This window comes from Platalea leucorodia (genome assembly GCF_965183815.1).
Source record: "Platalea leucorodia genome assembly, chromosome: 12".
Taxonomy (NCBI): Eukaryota; Metazoa; Chordata; class Aves; order Pelecaniformes; family Threskiornithidae; genus Platalea; species Platalea leucorodia.
The window spans coordinates 9,553,047-9,570,585 of NC_138834.1; the positions used below are offsets into that span (position 1 = coordinate 9,553,047).

General features: G+C 51.4%; 2 protein-coding genes across 6 annotated transcripts; one reads left to right on the forward strand and one right to left on the reverse strand.

Moving 5' to 3' along the window:
• Window positions 1-121: 121 nt before the first annotated feature.
• HPS4 (HPS4 biogenesis of lysosomal organelles complex 3 subunit 2) lies at window positions 122-15,637 on the reverse strand. 4 transcript variants are annotated; one of them, XR_014229611.1, is made up of 14 exons: window positions 15,508-15,637; window positions 14,471-14,561; window positions 13,829-13,972; window positions 12,700-12,807; window positions 12,191-12,307; window positions 11,968-12,062; window positions 10,242-10,314; window positions 9,493-9,526; window positions 8,762-8,858; window positions 7,375-8,299; window positions 4,159-4,291; window positions 3,142-3,250; window positions 621-1,548; window positions 122-497 (listed from the first exon to the last, which is right to left on the reverse strand). XR_014229611.1 is itself a non-coding variant. In XM_082325205.1 (14 exons), the coding sequence occupies exons 1-13, from the start codon at window positions 15,546-15,548 to the stop codon at window positions 1,377-1,379; spliced, it is 2,139 nt and encodes a 712-aa protein (XP_082181331.1). In that variant the 5' UTR covers window positions 15,549-15,637; the 3' UTR covers window positions 125-721; window positions 1,339-1,376. The 4 variants fall into 4 exon arrangements, 3 of the variants coding, with proteins under 3 accessions (XP_082181330.1, XP_082181331.1, XP_082181332.1); XM_082325205.1 differs by having other exon boundaries at window positions 125-721; window positions 1,339-1,548; XM_082325204.1 differs by having other exon boundaries at window positions 122-1,548.
• A 78-nt stretch (window positions 15,638-15,715) lies between these two features.
• Window positions 15,716-17,441, forward strand: SRRD (SRR1 domain containing; the record flags this gene model as incomplete). 2 transcript variants are annotated; one of them, XM_082325207.1, is made up of 7 exons in its annotated part: window positions 15,716-15,824; window positions 15,900-15,940; window positions 16,053-16,189; window positions 16,275-16,373; window positions 16,481-16,635; window positions 16,881-16,926; window positions 17,217-17,441. In XM_082325207.1, exons 1-7 carry the CDS (start codon window positions 15,718-15,720, stop codon window positions 17,439-17,441), a joined length of 810 nt encoding a protein of 269 aa, XP_082181333.1. In that variant the 5' UTR covers window positions 15,716-15,717. The 2 variants fall into 2 exon arrangements, with proteins under 2 accessions (XP_082181333.1, XP_082181334.1); XM_082325208.1 differs by lacking the exon at window positions 16,881-16,926 and having other exon boundaries at window positions 16,275-16,635; window positions 17,217-17,417.
• Between the last annotated feature and the right edge of the window lie 98 nt (window positions 17,442-17,539).

The window sequence follows — 17,539 nt, forward strand, 5'->3', positions numbered from 1 at the left end:
CTGGGAGTGCCCTGCTAACACTGACAGGCATCTGCTCACCATTTCAGGATAAAGTAGCTACTTTGCAGGACGGATTGAAGCAACAGGCACTGCCTGTTCAACCCCACCAGCGCAGGAACTCGCCCTCGGCAGGGAGCGGACTAGGGGTAACAGGTCACCCAACCCCAAACGCTCACACCAGGAATCACAAACACAACGACCAAGCAGTAAGTGGGACTCTGGCCGCTGACACGTAGCACTTGGATGAGTCTTGGAGACTCTCTTTTATTTTCACAGTCACAGTGATGTGTGTGTATGTAACAGCAGCAGGCTTTGAAACACGCAGCAGTCAGACGCAGGTATCCATCACTCAGGTCTAAGCCACCGTCACCACCAATCCCCCCCCAGCCAGCCACTTGCAGGGGACACGCCCTCTGTCTGAGCAGGAAGAAAACAGCTGCAAGGAGCTACAAAACATCTTTGGTCCCATTAGTTTAAGGGGCTCCCACTTGCCTTTTCTGTCAACAGAGTGTAGACAAATTGAGCAGGAAGAGCAAGGAGGTGAAACAAGGTCCTCCAACAGGAGGGAGGGGAGGAAGCAGAAGGCAGAGGAGCAGGCCGGAGGCGTAGTGCATTCATACCTCCGCCATCCCCACGGCCCCTCGAGAGGCTGGCAGGTTACAGCTGTGTTGGTGGGCAGCGGGGAAGGCAGCACTGTGCTGCACGGTCACTGATCAGGCACCTGTGGAGGGACAAGGATCTCCCAGATTCAGCTACAGTATAAAAACCTCCTGACAGCGCCTATAGGAGGATTATGAGTTTTGCAGCACTTGTTCTATTCCAGTTAGTCTGAGAACACGCAGGCTCTGTTAATCAAGGTAAGGCATTATGCCGTGGCAGGGGATCATTTCTATAGATTAAGAGATATAAATAAAGCCCAAGTCTGACCAGGGCAAGTGTAGGCACAGAACTCCAGGCAGATGCGGTGTCTGACTGACATCTCTGAAAGCCAGTACTGCCCAGCAGCCTGGTGTCTGTGTAGCTTAGAGCAAGAAGAGGTTTTACTTTAAGTCAAGGCACTCCAGGAGTCTCTGCCTGTGGCAGCAGAGCACCACAAATAGTCCTAGAGTCAATGTAAACCAAGCACCCCAACACAGCTATTTTCTATCTGCAGTCTTTGGTAAGTGCTAACGTCAACAATACTCTGCACTAGCACAAAACGTGCTGCAGGAACAGGGAATTAAGAGTGCCCCTTCCTCAGGGCAAGGCAGGCTGGAGACCCCATAGATGTAGCACAGAGCCTCATGCCTCCTACGGAATAAATGGCTTTGAGATTTTACTTATTGGAGATGAACTAACTTTCAGCATGGGCTGAGACACGTTGGTTCTGCATCAGTTCAAAGCAGGTTCACTCCATGCTTCAGCAGCTTTTGCTTGGCCTTGCTCGGCAAGCTGAATGCACTGTCGTGAGGGTTGGGAACGCCCGAGTTGCGGAGCGGAGCACCCAGCTGCTGGAAGTAGGTTTCCTGGACGGGATTCCGGCAGGCGTACACGGCCGTGGAGGCGTTCCTAGCAGGGCAGGAGAGAAGGCAGTGGTCAGGATTTACAGCTTTGTGCAAGATCCCCTCCAACTCACCAGGCCAGGCATTGGGATGCTTGTGGCACTGGACTCCCAGCTATTGAGAGGGACTTTTTAGGTCTCAGCAGAGCAACAGAACACAGAGCTAAAATGGGCACCAAAACCCTGCAGTGTATTACCAGAAGGCCACAGGGAACCAGACCCTCCTTCTCAAGGGTCCTGGCATCCTAAAAGAGAAAGCATCATATGTCACATCCCCTGGGACCTACTCAGCAGCATTAATGCCCATGCATGTAGCCATCCTCTGAGTACTTCCCTTGCTGGCAGACCAGCCCAGTACATCAAGAGCTGGTAGTTAAATACTCCTCATGTCTAACACCCCTTCTTTCTGGGAGAAACCTATCTCACTGCTGCTGTCCATAAGCAAATCCCAGCACAGCACCCTCGCAGCAGGAACCATACAATGTTGTTTAGTCACCTAAAGCTGTGTGATGAAGCTCAGACAATAGTCAGATACTGTAACCACAAAAGCTCAAGCCGTTGATTAAAACGCACCACTCAGTATTTACCTGCAAGAGGGCTGGCAGGGAGTGAAGCAAAGGGCTCTGCATTCCTCCTTGACGGAGGAAAGCAGCAACTGATATGTTTGCTGACACCCTTCTGTGACAACTCTCCATAAAAGAAAGCAGTTTTAGTCATGTTGTTACTCAGCCTGATTCACACATGGAGCTGCTTTTTTTGGGGCAACACAGAATACGCCAGCTTAGCCAGTACAGGATTTAAGGAGCCAGTCAAACTAATGCTAAACAAGGAGTTCTCCAGCATTGAAGTGTATGATTCACATTCCCTTGGCAAGCTGTGTCAGAGAACCGAAACCGTGTAATTCCCAGAAGCATCTTTATTTCATCATGTTTTGGACAAACAAGCACAGCCAGGCAAGCGGAATCTCTGCGCACTCACAACATAACTGTCCTCCCCAAGATCAGCTACAGGAACGGGGGGAGTGCTGTAGCACAAGATCAGCTTCAGCCACGGCTGTGTGGAAGGGCTCTGGCTGTGATAAGACCATCTTGCCTGGCGCATTACAATTGAGTTTGCCATGCACATTACAGTGTGTTTCCAACCCAACAAGCTGTGCAAGAAAACAAAATCTAGGTTGCCAATTCTGGGTGCCTTTGGCTCCCAGCCGAGACACAAATTTATTAGGAACAGCTATATTTAAAACTGCGTCTTAGAACCTTATGGTGCCAGGAACTGGCAATATTCTAGCATTATATTTTAATCCAAACCCGTGGCACAACTCTGCTGTGCCTTCAGTTCACTCGCCTTGCTGCCATCCTAGGCTCTCAACACCCAGATCACACTGCAGGCAGAATATTAAGTAGCCCACATCTAAAGAGCAAACTTCGGGGAATACGGTGACATGACTGACCCTTGGCAAGAGACACCAGTGTGATTACAACACGTGCCAAACCTCAGCCAGCCTTAGGGTTTCCCCCCTCTGCCTATTCTGTGTGCCACACAGCACTTGTGTGCCACACAGCACTCCTGTGCCTGGAAGAGGAGGGAGTTACACACCTTACCTAATTATCATTTCTGAGGCAGTCGGAAGCTGGTTGAAGTCGGAGTGGATCAGCATAGCAGCTCTCAGGAAGTGCCGGTCCAGAGGGCCAGGTGTATGGGGCAGGTTGGCTGCAGAACAGGAGTAAGGGGTGTGCGTTAAAAGCCCTGTAGAGGAGCGTGCCCCCATTTACTGAGCAGGAAAAGGCTGTGGACCTCTCCCACAGACCCTGGATATCTACAGAACAGAGACTGGGTGATACCCTAAGCCCGAGTGTGACCTCAATGAAATTAGTCAGTGGCTTGCACTGTGCTCAGCCATGCACAAACAAAAAGCCCGGTGTACCTTTCCACCCCTCACATCAGAAGGGTGACAAGAAGGCCTGAGACCTGGGTTACCTAGGCTCACTGGGGTTTCTCTCTTTCCCTAAAGCACTTCTAAGCTGGAGAGAGGTGGGACACTGCCCATGAGGCTGCCAGAAAAAGGGAAACATTAGAATGAACTGGAGCAATACATGCATGGTGCTTTGTGCATGTCGATGGTCTACCCATTGATCCAGAGCAGCAGTCTCCAAACTGCTGGCTACTACTTGTTCCCAGTTCCTGCTTCTCGTAGCCAAAACTGACTGACCAGCACTCTGTTGTACAGTGGGACAAAAGGCATCACACCAGGGATGAATGAAGTCAGGGGGAGGGAGGTCGGGTTTGAAGAGGGTGTCGAGTCCTGTCCTCAGACCTAGCCCTTAGCAGAACCCCAAGCAACATCTTTCTGAGCAAAGCACCAGTGGCAGCTGCTCCATCTCCCAGCGGCCTCTGGCTCTCAGCCAAACAAAGTGATCAACAAGCCGTCAGCAGATTATAAACTCAGAAAAGACAAAGCTTCTTCAATAGGGCCTTATATCCAGGCTATTTGCTAAGAGTTATAGCAAACAATGTTTCAGAGAAGTTGTCTGAAGCATGAGAAAGTGCTACCATAAACCCTGTTCTCCTCCTTATTCCCTCCTCCAAAGCAGCTGCTGTTCCAGAAGACGAAGGCTTACCTGTGAGAACGTTCTGAATGCAGTCGTAGTGAGTGAAGCTGTAGGTTGCCTTCGCTGAGGAAGAGGAGTCTTTGGGCAGAGTCTCCCTCAGATGAACCTCGAGGCCATTTAGAGAAGCCAGACTGCTGTGGTACTGCAGACAGGGCAAAAAAAGGCAAGTGTTAGAGTAGATGCCCAGCTTTGCCTAGACTTCCAAGGAGGTACCGGCGGGAGCCTGGGTGACGGAGGTTGATGACAAAGGGACCAGACCCCTCCACGCTCTGCTGCCCAGGCTCCCCCCCAGGAACAGTTGGGAAATTTGGGCACAGAAGAAAGCAGAAGTCTCACAGCTTAAAAGTCAGTGAGACGGGGAGTCAGAAAAGGGCACTCCAACCTGAAAATAAGCCATTAAACCACCTGATGCTATTAATTACAGGAAAACACAAGACTCCATTAATTTACCATCAAACAGTACTTTCCAGGGCTCATTTTCACATCCTGGCCATGACTTTCAGCCAGCCCTTATTACACCAGGCAGAGAGTACAACACGGGATGCAGCTTTCCACGCTTGGGCTGGATTTAATGGCCTGCAGCGTTTCCCACAGCAGTCTCCCAACACACAAGTAAATCTTCTAATGGGCACCCAGCCTCTGCGCTGAGCTTCTGGCCAGTTGCAGACTGCAGGCACTGGGCTATCACCAGTAGGAAAAAAAAAAAAAAAAAGAAAAGCCAAGGAAACAGCCTCACCTGTGGGGTAACGACAGGCCCAGCATGGAGCAATGGATTCGCACAACAATGTAGTAACATGAAAGCTAAGCTGCTCTCCCGACTGGACCTCCAGCAGCCCAGCTGCCCTGGCCATGCTGAGGCTCTCAGGCAGCGGGCAGGGCTGAGGGGCTCTCCAGCAGTGCTGGGAAGATTAACTCTGTAATCTTCCAGCCTGCCCGCGTGCTTTCCTCTGCCACAGAGAGGATCAAGCCTCCATTCAGCACGATGGCAGTGCCTGGCCTACCCTTGACCCCCCTGGTCACAGAACAGATTTTCTTTTCTGTGCAGTGAAATGAAGGGATAAGACCTAAAGACAGGCAGGAGGTGAGCCTGAAAGCCTCCAAAGCCTCCTGCTCTGCAGGGAAAGCCTGTATTGGAAACCGCTCTCCCCAGAGGGATGATCGGTACAGTCTGCTGTTCTCAGCTGCACAAGTAGCATATTTTACCCTTCTTTGGTGTCATTCAGGGACCTCAAAGCGTTCGACAAACATTAATTATAACTAAGCTTTGACATCCTTGAGAGCTGAGGGTCATTTTTAATCTACAGATAAACAAAGGAACAGACGAGCTGAGGTTACGCCTCAAATCCACCACGCCGCCAGCAGCAGAGCCCAGCTCCACCTCCTCGAACAACAATCTTCCTCCGGGGATGATGGGACATGCAGTGCCTCTCTCCTAAGAGATAACAAACACTTGCACCCAGAAGAAGGGTGTAGTCAGAAGAACCCAATCACAGCCAAAATCCAAGCTGTGTGAAAGTGCAGCTTTGCTAAGATGAGATCCAGAGCAAGAGTATGTGAGTTGGAAGCAGCATGTCTGGGAAAAGAGGAACCTGACTGGAACAGGGCTTTGTCAACCCTGGGGCAATACATAAAGGAAAATCGACTGAAATGCAATGCACCAGTGTTAAGCAGTTGATCTTGAGACTTAATGAACTGAATGACAAATTGAGCCAGGCTGGGCCCGCTGCTGGCCTTGCCCAGGCATGTGATGGGAGGAGGATGTGCAACGTGTCACCAGCAGAGCTAACCCCCGCAACAAGGCATTTCACACACTAGCTACATCCTTCAGAGGCTCCTTCTCATGGCAGGTCAGATATGAAGGAGAGCAGAGGCTGGTTTCCAGCCACGGGTGCCGCACCGCCTCCGAGCACAGCAGAGCTGCACTGCCTGCCAGCCAGACCTGAGCTGCAACCAGAGGAAACCCAGAGTAGCTGAAGGTACCTGTGCAATGAGGACAACCTTCAGCTCCTGAGAGTTCCTACCTGCCTGTATCCCCCTCTCTCCCGGCAACCAGAGAAGACACGGTAGAGTGGGAGCCGTTGTGCAGCTGCCTGTTTGAAATGAGCAGAAAGGGGACAGAGCAATGTGCCACATCTGGTGCAAAAGGCCAAGGCTGCACCTCCTGGCCTCTGATGATTTTGCAGCAATCCCTTGCTGGGCATGCCAATCCTCACATGCTGTGCAGAGGTGGCATCCCTCTGCTTACGGGGCGGGGGGGGTCACAACCACAGCCTCCGAGTCCCAGAGCTCGGAAGTAAAAGGAGTAACCTTGAGGCTCTGCTAATGCTGGGAGCGAGCGTTTGTCTGAGCCTCCCTCCACCTCCTAGTCTGACGGTTAAAGAAATTAGGTTGTTCCTATGGCAACTGGCATATCAAACAGGCCTCTGCAGCTTTGACTCAGCTCCTTGGTAGGGAAGCAGAGGCCAGGCAGCAGCTCCGCAGACTAATGCTTCACTGGGGAATGCTGGGGGCCGGCACATCCTTCCCCCGCAGCCCCATTAGCTGCACTGCAACGCTTGGCAGGGCAGCCTGCGTGCCGAAGCAAATCCTGCAGCAGAGTAAATTGGGATTGCTCTGGTACAGCACCTATTTGCAGTGCCCAAATGGCACCCTTTGCTCTGGCCTCCAGAGAGCAGCTCCAGGGAGAAGCAAGCTGGGGACGCAGACAGCCAGACTTTCACGTAGAAAGGAAACGCTTCAGGGACTTGCTGCCAGACACGTCTCCCTGGTGCTTCCAGAGTAAGAAGCTGTGACACGCAAAGAGGAGGTGAAACAGAGAACAAACCCTGCTTCCCAAAAAGCACTACAAAACTGACGGTGTTTCCCAACAAATCCCAAATCCAGCACAGGCCTTTGGCAGCCTGCAGGGCTGTCTGACGGTCACACCTACACGTTCTGCTCCAGCGCTGGCACTGACAGACAACAACAGGCAACAGGAGTCGTCTGTGAGACAACGCTCTCACCTCTCAGGCTCGCTGCCTGACGTTCGTGAACAACCTCCCACATAGCTTTGGTTGTGGTGACGAACCCTAAGCCAAATGGCTTTGCCTTGCACAACACAGAGCAGGTGAGGAAAGAGATGGGAAGCGCGATCCAATGCTCACTCTTCAGTTGTAACCCCCGTCCCCGCCACCAGACAAGCAGCAGTGAGTGTATCTACAGGTGTGGAGGAGCTTTCCCACTTACCACATCTTCAATGGAGCTCTGGTCCTCTCGGAGGTGATCTTCAGCCAGCAGGGAGAGCACAAGCCCCTTAATACAGTGAACGTACAAGCTCATTTTAACCGGTTTGCACCGTTTGCCTGACTCCACACCAGCCTGGGCTCCCAGACTGTCCACCTGAGGCGGCCAGCCACTCTCCCCGCTCCTGGGACAGTGCATGTTCTCTGCTGGGTCACCGGGCAGACCCTCCTGAACCTCTACAGCTGGCAGCTGACTCCTGCTTTGGAGGTCTGATCGTACAGCAGTGGCTGGACAGTCCCAACCCCACACATTGCCACCAGCTGCGCTGCTGCTTTCTCCAGAGACACTGGTTTGGCTCATAGTCCCTTGCTTGTCTTGTTCACTTGAATTCCTTCTGCTCAACTCTTGGGCAGGAGAGCAAACAGCTGGACTGCCATTGGTTGCAGGATAACTTTGGAAACTGCGTTGCTCAACATCAGAATCCACAAGGGATTCCCCCGTGCTCTGACTCGCCTGCTCCCGGGTGTAAGGGTTTGGAAAGGAAAAGCCTTCCAGATACGGACCTGTAGTTTGAGCACATTCAGCAGTACGGAGTGTGGAAGGGCTTGGCAGCTGCTTCGTGTCTCTCTCTAATGGGAAGGATGCTTTTCTACTGACATCTGAGCTTTTGTTGTCTGGGCTGCTCAGTTTTGCAGTTGGAGAATTCTTTGTACTGGCTTCCATTTTGGGGAAGCCCTTCAAAGGACCTGTGTTTGCAGGGCCTGATTGCACAGCATCTTCTGGTGCAGCTGTGCTTGAAGCTTGCTCAGGGGACTCCTGCACAGAGATACTATTCAGGTCTTGGTCTTCATGAACGCCTGTTGATTCTGAAACTGCCTGGGGGCAGAGAGTATTCTCTCCTGTAGGGCTTCCTGGGGACATGGATGACCTGGCGGGAGAGGACAAGTTGATTAAACTACTGAGTAGGATCTGTTTGGAGTTATTACATACCTAATAACACTATCACCTCCTGGTAGTGTTCAATTCTCTGCTACAAAGAGCATCTACCTCGGAAAAGGATGGGCTAAGGTCTAACGCAAGTGAAAAGCACAGGCCTCTTACACTGCAGACTCCTGGGAACGTCACTCCCTTACAAAGCACAAAGGCAGCACTGTGAGCTGAGAAACAACAGAACATCGCAGTTGGTCTTGGGAAACAGTTCTGCTTTAGGCTGCTTCACAACAGAGATATGGACACCACAAATTCCGTCCAGCCTGAAAGACCTTGGGCAGCTTTAACAGCCAGATGACAGAGTTTGAGTTAGTATCGGAGAAAACAGTAACAATGGCTAGCAAGGATGCAGCGCGACATGTTAGCAAAAGCCTCTCTATGCGTCAGATTGATTTCCTACCTAGTCATCCACTCCACTGGAAAGTCTCGGAGCACTGAGACTTCATCTTCTGTTAGGAATACCGGGATGATACAGACACCCTGCGGCAATGAAGAATCTGCAAAAGCAATGGAGGTTTGAGGATTAAATTAACATGGCCCAGCATAAAGAACAGAAGCCAGACTCCATCAGCCCAAAGGCTTCTGTGGGAGGAAAAGGCATGCTATCATCCCGTGTCCTGGGTCACCACAAACTGACCACGTCTGACTAGGCAGCATTTTCCCATCCTCCTCATACACTTAATGCACAGTTAAATTTTCCCTTAGCGTTTTTTTTCTAATCGTCCTGGCAGAATATCTATAAACTGATGCTCAAAACGATGACTGAAGGTTTGGACTAAAAGCATCAGCCATCTGTTTTCAGGGCTCCATCAGTGGCCAAGTAGGCACATGGATAACTGGAATTAAAGCAGGCACATTGGGAATCTGCATAACTGACAATTAAACCCAAAAGAGCAAACTCCTTTGCTTAGCCAAAGGAAGGAACTAGTTCTGATTACACAACACCCACTGGCACATGCTGACTAGTGGCAGAAACACCCTCAGGGATATACTCCTGCATCCAGCAAGAGCTTTGACGTGAATCCCAGAGAACCAGCTCATGCTCTCGCTGCAGAGAATGCAGCCCCGGAGGGCTGCCCATATGCTGCTGCTGTGCACTTGGCAACCAGTACTCTGCAGCTGGATGCTCACCAGGCTCCCGCTGCTCCTCAACTCCAGGCTCACTCTGAAAGAAAAGCCAAGAATCAGCTCTGTGGCATGACTCAACACTTGCCATCGGTGCCACCAGGACATCTCTTCCAGCCTCCTCAGCCTCCCTGTGACTACAGCGGGCCCCAGACCATCCCCTTCAGCAAATGCTGTGACTGGTTTACCATGCTGGGCAGTGACGTGTTCCTTAGGTAGCCCTCAAAGTCCCCCTTGGGACTTCCCAAGAACCAAAATACACCTGAAAGCAAGGACAAATACCACAATTTGCCATTACTGCCTGCTCAGGATACAAAAACTTGGTTCACTCAACCAGCGTAAGAGCAGAGTCCTTCTTCATATCTGAATATTGATGGCTTTTTTGTAGAAGATGTTGAGCCACATAAATAATTACTTTTGACAAGTTTCAATGCAAACGAAAATTGATCTAATTTCCACTTTCAGACATTCATTGTGTATATATTTAGCACTAAATACCTACACTTGGGTAAAAAGCTAATCAAAACATCACATAGATGAGAACTCATGAATTCAGTAACTTAAAGACCAAAATAAAAAAAATTCCTCGTGCCAAAGTCTTGAAACCTTACTCAATCATAATAAAAGTTTTTTGCATCAGCATCAATATTTGTCCTTCCCAGTAACGGCACACGTAAGATCTATGTGACAAGAGCTCCCACACTGCCTCCTTACAAGTGGGTATCTGCATGCAGGGAATGTGTTTAGCAACATACCTGGCCTGGAGACTCATTGCCTTGGAGGAGAACTTTGGCAGTGAGAGGAGGTGGCAGCTGGGTGCTCACAATCCTGAAAGGACAAAACAAAGTCTTCCATGAGCAGACCGTCATTTCCTGAAGCTCAGCCATAGACGCCCATCACTCAATGCATCAAGACATGCAGAGCCAGCAGTAATGCTCACGCCAGACTTTTACTCGTACTCTGAGCAAAACTGACAGTGCTGCAGGGCCCCATTTCACAGCTGGGTGATCTCTGGGGGAGTTTCTAAGGTTCTACTGCACCCACCTCGCCCAGTCCTGCCAGATACTCTGCAAAGGTTGAAGGGCCAGCCCTAGACATGGGCTGGAGCCAACACATTGCCAGACAAGAGGAACATAAGCTGGGTGACCATCAGGACTCTCGTTTTCTTCTTTTCTTTGGGTCAGTTCCACTCTAAACTCAGGAAAACCGCCTGCTGGCATTTACTTTGGGCCAACAAATCTGGTTTTGCTGAGTCAAGACCTAAGACAGACCGACCCATACAGGCTTCCTGCCACCCCAGGAAGAGCTGCGGGCAACGGAGAAGATTCGGAAAGACTAGCACTCAAAGCACTGCAGCACAGGCTCCTTGGATAGGGCTTCCAAAGGTATTCTCGGTCTTTCCATTTATGTCTTGTTGAGACCCACATTCTGGAGATTCTCCAAAAGACTCTAAAGAAGAAGTTTAACTCAAGTACAAAGCCCTTTGCAGTGTTGTAGTAAAATTCAGAGTTCAGAGAACTCTGATGACATTTGGTGAAAAAATATCTCTACCAGACAGACCAGCGATCCAACGAGACACACACACTGGTGATGGGCAGACGCAGGACAAGGCTCCATTCTCAAGTCAGACATCTGCTTCCACTGCAACACGCTGCCAGCGTTAAGGTGCTGCAGTGACTCATGCTCAGAGTCCTGCCTGCACATATGAGATCATTCCCTTAAAAATGCCTGGCCTGCCTCTGTCAGACCTGGAAGGATGCGCACATTGTGGCGTATTTCCAGTGCTGATAAAAGGTGCTACAGGAACAATCTATGCCAAAGGAAAAAGGTGCTTGAATGTTATTGCCAAGAAATTCTCAGAATCCCCCACCACCTGTCTTTCAAGGCCACCTTTGAGGCCTTCCTTGATGTCATTCAGTGCCACATCCGCAGCATCTTCAGCTATGATTGGTTGAAAGAAGCCAGCATTTCTTGTGGGAAATTCTGGCTCATCCTTCTGCGCACTTTCTACGGGTATAGACGGTGGTCCTGGACAACAGGTCAGTCAAAAATACATACATACAGACATACATGTGCTGCATTTTCAAGACTGCAAAGAGTACACAAAGGGGAAAGAATAATATTCACACATCTTTCTTTTTCTTGGTGACTTCCACCTAAAAAGCCTGAGAAGTTCGGTCTTCGCATCCTGCTGAATATCAAAGACAGCAGATTACTACTAAAACCCAAACTTTGAATTTCTGCATGCTTCCATTTCTCCTGCTGATAAACACAAATAACCATTTATCCTCTTTCAAATACACCAGCAGACAGGGATTACCTTGCCTGAAGCATTAATATTCCCATCATTAACAAACAGCAGCCCTGTGTGTACAGCTAGTGCCCTTGCTCTGCTCCCTGGATGCACTCCGGGATCACAGCCCTGGGAAAGGGCAGATTTAACATGCAGGTTAACCCTTTGGGTAATGCCTGGTTACTTACAAGCCTTTGTAGAGAATGCAGCCTGCCAAGACATGGGGAGACCGCTGGCAAGTCTGCAAGATCAGAGTTGCTTTCAGTAAAAGCAAGGGATCCACCTAGACACAGAGAACCACAAGAAGTTATGCCAGAGAATCCTGGGAGATGCTCAAAGCAGCAAATAAACCCAAAAGCATTGGCACTAAGGCAGCTCTAGAGCCAGACACTGCAGAGGACAGGCTTTTACCTTGGTTTTGTCCAGATTCCAGAGAGAATTGAAAATCCTGTGGAGGTCACTGGTGTTTTTTTGGATATGTTCAATATATCTGTCCCACTGCCTGCTCAGCTCCTCCTGAGAAAATGCCTGAGGACAACAAAAATTGACACGGCTGTCACTGCACAGGCCTTAATGCATTCAGGATGGTTACAGGTAATCAAGCTGGGACAGTACCTATAAGTGACAAATCTTGTGAGGATAAGGAGGAAGATGATATCGAAAGGAAACTGCCTTAGACTGAGCATCTACGAAACTTCTGGTAGACACCCACACTACCTGGGTGCAATAAGGAGGATGGGCCTGTGCACTGTCCCAGGTCCCGATTCTTTGATACGTGAGCTTGCTCTGACCCTTGCAAGTAGGGAGACAGTGGAAGGGAACATGCCAGCACGTGTGTGCCTGGGCAGAGCTCGGCCAATACAGAAAGGGTTGAAGATCTTTCCTAGGCAGAAACATCACAGCTGCTGATCTTTAATTACCATGTAGGCATGATCCACAGGTCCGTTGTAGAAGGTGAAGAGGCTGATCAGCTGCTCCAGAAGCCGCCTGCAGCTGACATCAGGGAGTTCAACGGCACAACCCAGAACCTTTAATACAGAAGGCCATGAACGAAGAATGTTTACTGACAAAACCCAGGCACAGCAGGTGGGAACAACTCTTATCACTTTCAAATGAGTATCAAAGGCATGCAAGCAGCTCTGTGGCAGGCTAACAACCCCCACATTCACAAGTCAGATGAAAAGGAAATTCAAAAATACCCACAGAAGAGCCCTGCCACAGACAGGATAAATAAATGATATCAGAAATCCAGCGTTTTAGACACACTCCCTTCCCACATTAGATGACCCAGCTTGGTGCTTTAATAGCTAAGAACCTTTTCCTGAAACTAAATACTTAAAAATACTCAAATTAACTTGTTATTTACAGTGATGAAGATGCTTCATTTAGCTTTTGAGTTGCTGAGAGAAACAGAAGCACGAGGCCTTCTGCCTCAGAGAGAGCTCAGTGAGCCTGAACAGCACTGGCAATTAAATAGGTCTGACCGGTCTTAGTCCAGTTTCAGGGGATGGTTTGGGGCATTTTTGTCACGACTCTGCCGCACACTGTTCTTTATATACTAAATGTCTGTTGACACTGACAAAGCTCTGCAGCGGGGAATGCTGAGGGTTAGAAGGAAAGAACAGACTACCAAATAGGGAGACTGAGTCCTTATTATAAACTACAACACAGAATCCTGTTCCCAGTCATTGCCAGTAACCCATGGATACACATAATGATGCAGAGGCCAATGCTTTACAGCCATTGCCAGGCACATCTTAAGAAAACATATTGGGTGTGGACACACAAATGAGGTACGTGAAGCTTTCTACAGAACAGCTGAAGTGATTGCCATGACACAAGCTTGTAGGCTGTGGTAAACAAAATTTAAGCTACCTTGCAATGAAAAGTTGTGCATTGCAAGTTCTCACCTGAGCTCTCCCCAGGTGTATCTGTATGCAGGCCATACCATGGCGGGGGGGGGGGGGGAAGCCCTCTTTGTTTGATAAAGTAGTTCAGACTTTCTCACAGTTTTAGCTCTGCGATTGCTTCTGGATCGCTTGAACTCACCCACAGATAGTCTCCATCCACTACAACTGCAAACTTGAGCTTCCTCAGGCGAATGAGACTTGGAGGAACTCCAGAAATCTCAGTCATGCAGTGCACCACTCCAGCAATCTGTCCGCACAGCAGTTCCTGCTGGTCGGGGAGAGTCTGTCGAGAAAGGCAGGGAAGAAGGACTTTTTTTTTTCCTCCCTTTAAAAGGGCTTCGAAAAAAAAAAGTCACTACTATATTCAGGTATAAATAAAAATTAATTACAAGTTCAATTCAATTATAAATCAAATGCTGTAGCACAGGCAAATTTCTGGGGGAAAAATAATTGGACTGCCTTTTTTCAGGCAGCACAAGGGCTCAGAGCTTATTTAGGGGCACTTTCATCCCTCGTGTGTATTTATTCACATCACCAGAACAGATCTGGACTCTGCTGGAGGACGCCACTGACCAGCATCCACAGCGAGGGAGCAGAGTGCAACACCGCCGTGCCCAGCCGGTTCTAGTTGCATGAGTTTTCTTAAAACTTTCATAAATACTAAATAAGAATTAATCAAAAGCTCCACCTGGAAGCCCATCCGTTCCTAAACCAGAATCATCAGCACTGACTCACAACACAGGCACTCCTTTACAGGCACTGAAATAAAAGCAGACGTTACCTGAGAAGGATAAAAATAACAAATCCCGGCACTTGTAGGATCTCCTTCTTCTTTAACCTTTGAACCATCATAAAGGAAAAAGTAATTCCACCTAAAAAAGCAAAGCATTGACAGAAATTACTGTATGTTTGAAAACTTACGCTTCTCCTTCTCCTTTCTATTATTTCAGGTAGAGCAACAAAAGGTTATTACAAATGAAGAGAGACGTGGTTCTTAGATAATCACGCTGAGTTTAGACGTGAAAGCAGCACAAAAAGGGCCCCATGCTATTACATTTGACCGCTTTTGTGGGTTTAAGACAGATTCTATAACTCTGCAGCTAAGACACGAGGAAGGAGATAGGGACTCCTGAGATATTCTCCTATCCTGAACACATGGAATAATTATCAGTAAGCATTAACCACGAGCAGGCCAAACGGTTCCCACAACCTGCTGCTTCTAATTTAATTCCTGACTGTACACGACAGGCCTCAAGGAGCGCGAGAGGGAGGCTTCCTTCAGAGGATGGCCTATATCGTAATATTATTTCAAGGATGCATGTATCTAATAATACTTTTTTAGCCACTCCTACTAGTAAGCAGCTAGTTACAAGCTTTGCACACGGGAGCTTGCCAGCAGAAACATGAAGTCTGGAAGAAAAGCCAAAGGCAACTCAAGAGGTGAAACTGAAGAACACAAGTTACTGCCTGGCCAAGGAAAAAAGGCTGAATCCGGCCTTAGACCGTCTCTGCGCGCTCCTGGAGCGATTCACCAGAGAGAGACGAAGCCGTGGAGCCCCCGCCTCGGCTGCCAGGGGACCCGGGCGCTGCTCCCGGCTGTGCCAGGCCCCGGGACGCGCTCCCAGCCCCCGCGCTCCATCCGCAAGCGGGGGCAGCGAGTGCTTCCCCGCCAGAAACCGGACAAACGGGGCAGCAGCGGCCCGCAGCCCCGGCCGGACAGGAGCAGCGCCGGCGGCACCTCGACACCGAGGAGGCGGGGGGGGGGGGGGCACGGAGCGGGAGAGCCCCGCGGCCGCAGGCCCGGGGGAAGGGGCTCACCATGGCGCCGAGCCGGGCTCCGGCGCGGCGGGGCGGGCCATCGGTATCGGGCTCCCGGCGAGGCGAGGCGGGAGCGGGGCCGTCCCTCCCGCGGGCCCCGCCGCCACCGGCGCTGAGCGGCCCGGCCTCCTGCCGCCGCTTCCGGGAGGCGGCCCGCCGGTCCCGTGACAGCGGCACGTGACCGCCCGCGCTACGGCGGGCGGGCGGCTGATGGCGGCGGGCGGGTGGCGAGCGGCGGGCGGGCGGCGGCGGCGGGGCCGGGCGGGCGGGGAGGCGGCGGAGGGCGGCGCGGTGCTGCGGCGGCTGCGGGAGGCGCGGTGAGTGCCCGGCCCCGTCCCGTGTGCGTGCCCCGGGGCTGCCGGGCCCCGCTGACGCCGCGCTCTCCCCCGCAGGGACGATCTGCTGAGCTCCGGCTTCTGGGCGGCGAGCGCCGGTGCGTGCGGGGAGCGGGGCGGGGGGAGCGGGGCACGGGGAGCGGGGCACGGGGAGCGGGGCACGGGGAGCGGGGCACGGGCCGCCCCTGACGCCTCTCTCCGTGCCCGCAGGAACCGTGCGGGCCCCGCTGGCCGCCGGCGCGGAGCCGCCCGCCCGCTGCGTCTGCTACGGCCTGGGGCGGTTCAGCGGCTGCCCGGCCGCCCGGCACCAGCTGGCCTTCCTGCTGCTGCTGCTGGAGGAGCTGGGGGTGAGGACCGGGCCGGGGGAGCCGGGGAAGGGGGGGGGGGGGGGTTTCCCGCGGCCCCCGCCCACGGCCGCCCCTCTCCCCGCAGGTGCCGCCCGGCCGCTGCTCCCTGTTCGATCCCGCCTTCTCCGCCCAGGAGGCGGCCGCGCTGGGGCAGCTGGGGCTGCGGCTGCTGCCGGACAACGAGGTGAGCGGGGCTGCGGGCCCCCAGGCCGCCCCCGCATCCCGGGGGGGCACCGTCCCGCCTCCGCTGCCCGGGCTCGGCTGTAACGGGAAACGTCGGTTTACGTGCAGGAGGGGAAACACGGCGTTGAGGGGTCGGCCACGCTGTTTTACATGGTGCACTGCGGGAAAGCCTTGTACAACAACCTCCTGTGGAGGAACTGGTCTGCGGGGGCACTGTCCAAAATGGTCATCATCGGGAACAGCTTTAAGGGGATTGAGGAAAGGTGCGTGCAGCCCCGCGGGGGAAGGTTCTGGTGCCTGCAACAGCCTTTCCCTCTCCTCGCTTCCTTTACTCCTTTTTTTCTGTTGCTTCTGACAATGATGTCCAGATTTTGCTCATTTTCAACTTGCTGTCCTGCTTGCAGTCATCAACAGCTCCTACCTTTTCTATCCCCCGTGCCTGTTGAGAAAAGCTCTTTAAATTCATAGGAGTGTCCTGTCTAAAGCTGGTTACCTTGTGTTATTCTAGATTGTTGTCAAGAATATTGGAGAGAGATTATTCTTACATAGCAAAGGTACGAGTCACTAGTTTTTTAACATTATTGTTTTGACAAAGCACCTTTTAATGAGAAAGGAAATAAATTGCAATGGGAACAAAGAGGGTGGTTATTGTTAAAAGCTTTTTCCCTGGCCACTGCAATATAAAAAGGAATCACTTTAGGATCATTCTACGTTATCTGCAGAATATGCTGCACCCAGGGGTTGGGTTAACATAATGCCATCCTCATCTTCACCGACTCGTAACTGAACTTTGCAGAAAAGTTCTTTTGCATTGTACATAACTTCTTCCCCAAACGCTCTTCAGGTCTTGAAAGGGACAGAGGAAGTGGCGCTCCCCACTCACCCTCGGTACCTGGACACCTTTAACGACACCTCCGTCCACTGGTTTCCCTTGCAAAAACTGAAGGAACTCTCCCCTGAGGTCTGGGACTTTGTGGAGGAGCCAACGTACCAAGACTGCGACGACTTGGAGATCATCAGAAAGGAGGACAGAGCTGACCAGCGCAGTCCCGCTGCCGCAGAGTCCTGACCGCTCTCGTGGGGCTGCGTCTCTTCCCAGAGCAGCTTTTGCGTAGCCGAGGTAAAGCTCAAGCACTGACAGTGTCGTCGTGCTCCACCAAAAGTGGC

What these genes read in the sequence shown, in the direction of transcription:
- HPS4 (XM_082325204.1), bottom strand. Translation starts at nt 15,548, where the DNA reads ATGGCCCGCCCCGCCGCGCCGGAGCCCGGCTCGGCGCCATG. An exon ending in TGGATGGAGACTATCTGTGG is followed by an intron (nt 12,808 to 13,828) that starts GTGAGTTCAAGC and finishes TCTGTATTAAAG; the next exon opens with GTTCTGGGTTGTGCCGTTGA. An exon ending in CCAGTGGAGTGGATGACTAG is followed by an intron (nt 8,300 to 8,761) that starts GTAGGAAATCAA and finishes CTCTCCCGCCAG; the next exon opens with GTCATCCATGTCCCCAGGAA.